The sequence below is a fragment of the Melospiza georgiana genome, chromosome 1 (genome assembly GCF_028018845.1).
Source record: "Melospiza georgiana isolate bMelGeo1 chromosome 1, bMelGeo1.pri, whole genome shotgun sequence".
In the NCBI taxonomy this organism is placed as follows: domain Eukaryota; kingdom Metazoa; phylum Chordata; class Aves; order Passeriformes; family Passerellidae; genus Melospiza; species Melospiza georgiana.
Genome location: NC_080430.1, coordinates 73,910,152 through 73,915,108, shown reverse-complemented (window position 1 = coordinate 73,915,108; position 4,957 = coordinate 73,910,152). Strand labels below are relative to the sequence as shown.

Here is a 4,957-nt window from a genome sequence, read left to right as displayed (position 1 = left end):
ACAAACTGACCTTCAGCTCATGGCCTGTAAGCCAGGGATATCCCTGTGCCTCTGGGGCTTCTGGGCCATGTGGATTTCTAGGAAATTTATTGAAGCTTTTGCATCATTGCCATTATATGAGCTCTACTTCTTACAGGCTCCAACTTTGTCTCCTGCAGATTTCCATAATCTGTTCTAAATACTGCATTTTCTTTTTCTGCCCAATATCTTAATTCTTGATGGTGACAGGGCTTCTGCAATCAACTCCATCATCTTTTCCTTCTCAATAATAAGATTACTAAGAAGCCTATTACCTGGAAAAAACTACTTTATTTAGGACAGTTTATTAAGCCATTTGTGACTTTGGATCATGTTGGTTTTTGTCCTTGTCTTGCCTCCATATCTTAAAAATTATAAGAATCTTACTAGAGAGTATAATGTAACATTGCAACACATCCTAGAAATGGACAGCTAAGGCATAGAAAAGTAGCAAGGCAAAGGGGATCTAGGAGAGAGAACCAAGACTAAAAATATATTCTTTTGCTTTCCTTCCCTAATCTTGTTTTGCCACACCTACAAAGCAGAACAAATTTGTACCACAGAAGGAGACAGAGTAAATCAGAATCCGAAAGCTAAAATCTATCACTTCAGCTGCAAGAATTCTGTAAGATTGCTATTACAGTTCTGAAAGTTTTGCTAATTGAAAATCAGCATTGAAATATTATTCTGAGAAGCTAAAGAAGAGAAGCAAATCTCTGGTAGCTTGTCTGCCTTCCTGTAGCTGCTGGTAACTTGTGCTGCATGTGAACCCGCTGTGCCGTGCCGTGCGATGTTTCGCAGAGCCTCAGAATCAGCAGCCCCTCCACTTTCTGCAGCTCCCGAGTCCCATTGGCTGGAAAGAAAAGCAGAGGCGGAGAGTGCCCTGAATATTTTTCTCTTCCACACACGGTGAAACAGGCAGCCAGCATGCACTGCCTGACAGTGAGACTGGTGCCTGCAGTTTGAAAACAGTTCCTGCTCCACAGCAGTCACTTGGGCATTTTATGGTCACATCTCTTTGATGGAAAGCACCAAAAAAGCCTTGCAGCATGCCAGTGAGCTAAAGAGGAACTGACCACACCAGTCACCAGAGCTAACTGACCACATGGGAGGATCTGATGCACACATGGAGACTGTTGGGACTCTGTGACATAGATCACCCAGGTAAATGTGATGATGATCAGAAATTGTGTCTGTAAGGGTGTAAACCAGTTCTTCTGAGTCTGAAATCTTATTTTTTTCACAGTAGTCAAAGTGTTCTGAACTGCTGCCTGCCTCGGTCATAGCTTATTTTACTTTTTTTTTTTCCCCAAGCTGAAAAGACAAAGAAGGTTTTCAAAGGAATGCAAAAGGAACGGGATTTTTAGAAGCAGGAAGACAAAAGGGATCTCCATAAGATGAATTTCACCCAGCATCGTGGGACACTCCAGCCTCTCCATTTCTGGAACCACAGCTACAGACTGCATGGAGGAGCCAGCGAGCCCAATGCGAAGGGCCACTCCTCAGGAGGCTGCTACGAGCAACTCTTTGTATCCCCAGAAGTGTTTGTGACCCTGGGCATCATCAGCTTGCTGGAGAACGTCCTGGTCATTGTGGCCATAGCCAAGAACAAGAACCTCCATTCACCCATGTACTTCTTCATCTGTAGCTTGGCAGTGGCTGACATGCTAGTGAGTGTATCTAATGGATCAGAAACCATTGTGATCACGCTGCTAAACAACACAGACACAGATGCACAGAGCTTTACCATAAACATTGACAATGTCATCGACTCAGTCATTTGCAGTTCCTTGCTTGCATCAATTTGCAGTCTTCTCTCAATAGCAGTGGACAGGTACTTTACTATCTTTTACGCCCTCCAGTACCATAATATCATGACAGTGAAGCGTGTAGGGGTTATCATCACGTGCATCTGGGCTGCTTGCACAGTCTCAGGCATTTTGTTCATCATTTACTCCGACAGCAGTGTTGTCATCATCTGCCTAATCAGCATGTTCTTCACTATGCTCATTCTCATGGCATCCCTCTATGTCCACATGTTTATGATGGCTCGTATGCACATAAAAAAGATTGCTGTTCTTCCAGGGACTGGCCCTGTTCGCCAAGGGGCCAACATGAAAGGGGCCATCACTCTCACCATCCTGATTGGAGTTTTTGTTGTGTGCTGGGCTCCGTTTTTCCTACACCTGATTTTCTACATCTCCTGCCCCTACAACCCTTACTGTGTGTGCTTCATGTCCCACTTTAATTTCTACCTCATCCTCATCATGTGCAATTCCATCATCGATCCACTTATCTATGCATTCCGGAGTCAGGAGCTCAGGAAAACATTCAAGGAGATTATATGCTGCTGTAGCCTGAGAGGGCTTTGTGATTTCCCTGGCAAATATTAAACTGAATGGATGGATATGTTACTATGTACACAACAGGCAGCACAGATTTCCAAGGCTTTGGATCCTTTTTCTCAGCAGAATTTGGTTTAAATCTTTAAAAGTGAGCACCTCTTTCTGTCTCTCCCTCCCCCCCATTCTTGTGTTCCATTCATGTGGAATTCATATTTCTGTATAATGTTCATGATGTCTATAATTTGTAATTTATTTGGCTAGAAAGAGCAGTAGCATTTCATGCCAGTTTGTAAGTAAGCAAATAAATGTATTGATGAACGTGAAATAGTAACTAACATGAGCAGCTATATATTCCAACTGCTGACAAAATAAATATCTTGCCTGATTTACAGTACACATTGGCTGATATTGTTTCTTATTCTGTTGAAGCAATTATAGCTATCAACTACATTATATTCAGCTAAGAATAGAGCATATGCTTCTACATTAGTGGATTAAGGGTTCTCTGGAATTAGAAAGCAGATTTTTCAGAAAGGCTAGTGAAGCCAACAAGTTGCATTTATACATTTTGAACTCTTCTTGTTTTGCTTCCCAGCGGGAATTCTATTTTTTGTTATAGTTATTGCCCAGAAGAAGATTTTTCAAACACTTGCTACACAGCCAGTTGAATGCTTGGGCTTTGGGCTGGGTTTGTTTTCAAGGTGATTGCTGTATGTATGAGAGTACCTTTTGCAAAATTCAAAATGCTCCCTGGAGCATCCAATAGTCCTGGATATATCTACTAGACTGGCATCAAGGCAGACTAGCTCCCTCCATTCAGCCATGAAACAGGCACAATATTAACTTTGACAGTGCCAGCAGCAGTGCAAAAATTTGCCAAGAGATTTAGCTGGTGAAGATAAAGAGCGAAGTTCAATTGGAACACTCAGTCATTGTTCTGAGGTGCTGTGGGGAATAAGGACTCTGTGCTCCAGACGAAAATACATCTTTGTTGAAAACAAGCTGCCCTGTATTGTGAAGTGTGGTGTGAGCAGATGGGATCCACTGCCAGGATCTTTACGCAGGAGTGAAGGCAGATGTTAGTTTGGTCTGAGCACCTCAGCCTATACTGAGGACCATGTGGGCTTTGGAGGGGCAATGCTGTCACATGGAATGAGTGCCTGCTGAGGAGTCTGGCTACCCATGCTCAGCATCATTCACCTTTGCAGGCACCTACTCTCTGCCTCAGTTTCACCTTAAAATTCCACTCTCTTCACAGGTTGTTTTAAGGACCTGGTGTTAGTAATTTAGGGGGCATTTAAAATACAAATGTGACTACATAGGGTTCTGTGAAGGTTTCCCTTAGTATCTGGACCATATCAGCTTCTATACAAGTAGAAAAAAAGTAATTTATTTATTCCAAGAAAGTATAAAACATAGTAAAATTTGTAGAAAGTCTGGAGAGTTCTGATTTAAAACCTCAAAATTAAAACACAACTCAGGTTTTAAACCTGAATATTTGCTTTTCACCAAGATGAGCAGTGAATGAATGAAAAACAGGATGATCAGTCCTATTTATTTTCTTGGAAACAGATTGTTCTCTCCAGCTGCTAGTTTCTTCATCAAAGAAAAACATACAATGAAAAGCTATTCAAAGAGACCAATGGTTGCTCTCTCAGATTCTCCAGACAGAAGCTGATATTTCATTTGTGGGTAACTTTTCAGGATATTGTAAAACTACATTTGCTCCTCTCTTAAAGAGCATGAAGGACTTAGGGCGAGTCTTAGTGTTTTTAACTTCAACTATTTATAGGAAGAGCAAGAAAATAATTTGACTTTGTGCACTGAAGTCTCTTGGTAGACCAACAGCACTAACATCAGGTCTCCTACAGCCTTCTCTTGTGCTTGGGCCAATCCATGGGCCTTGCTGCTTGCACCACCACTATTGCTTTTTGTCAGTTTTAAAAATTATATTTCCACATCATAACAGTCACAGTGTGAAGGGTTTGAAATATATTTACTACATTAACTCTGCTACTTTCTTCTGGAAGAAACTATAAATGTTTCAATAATACCTGGTTCCACTGGGTATAGAATAAAAAATGCCAAAGGAGGAGAACTAAAGCCCAAGCAGAGAAAGAAATTAATGCATTTAAATTAATATTCTATCCAAAAATCCAGTGGGCTTTACTAAAGGCCTTTCCCTCTCCCACAAGACACAATACAAAAATGCTCAAGTAGTAATGAAAGAAAAAACTGTTGACAGTTTTAACAAGGCATAAATCCTACCTGATCTTTGCTTTGCCTCACTTTCTATCACTGTTTTAGGACTGTAAATTATGACACTGGGGGCTCCAGCTTTTCCTTTTGTAGTTCATGGGTGCAGAGAGGACCCCTAAGAAAGTGACCAAAGAGTAAAATACTACCTTAGGTGCTCTGGATATTACTTTGAAAGTCTATTTCTCCCCTTCAGATGTACAAGAGCAGTTACCTCTGATTTCTGAAGAGGCTGTGTTTCAAAAAACCCAGTGTGTATCTCTTTAATGTTTATTTGAACTAAGACTAATCAAGACAGTTGTGACACCATTAGGTTCTAAATTTCATTTATAAATATA

The 4,957-nt window shown here is 41.0% G+C and overlaps 1 protein-coding gene across 1 annotated transcript; it reads left to right on the top strand.

Annotated features, from left to right (window-relative positions):
* The first annotated feature begins 1,113 nt into the window (after positions 1-1,113).
* MC4R (melanocortin 4 receptor) lies at positions 1,114-2,411 on the top strand. The gene is made up of 2 exons (XM_058031553.1): positions 1,114-1,182; positions 1,333-2,411. The coding sequence occupies exon 2, from the start codon at positions 1,416-1,418 to the stop codon at positions 2,409-2,411; it is 996 nt and encodes a 331-aa protein (XP_057887536.1). The 5' UTR covers positions 1,114-1,182; positions 1,333-1,415.
* Positions 2,412-4,957: the final 2,546 nt, after the last annotated feature.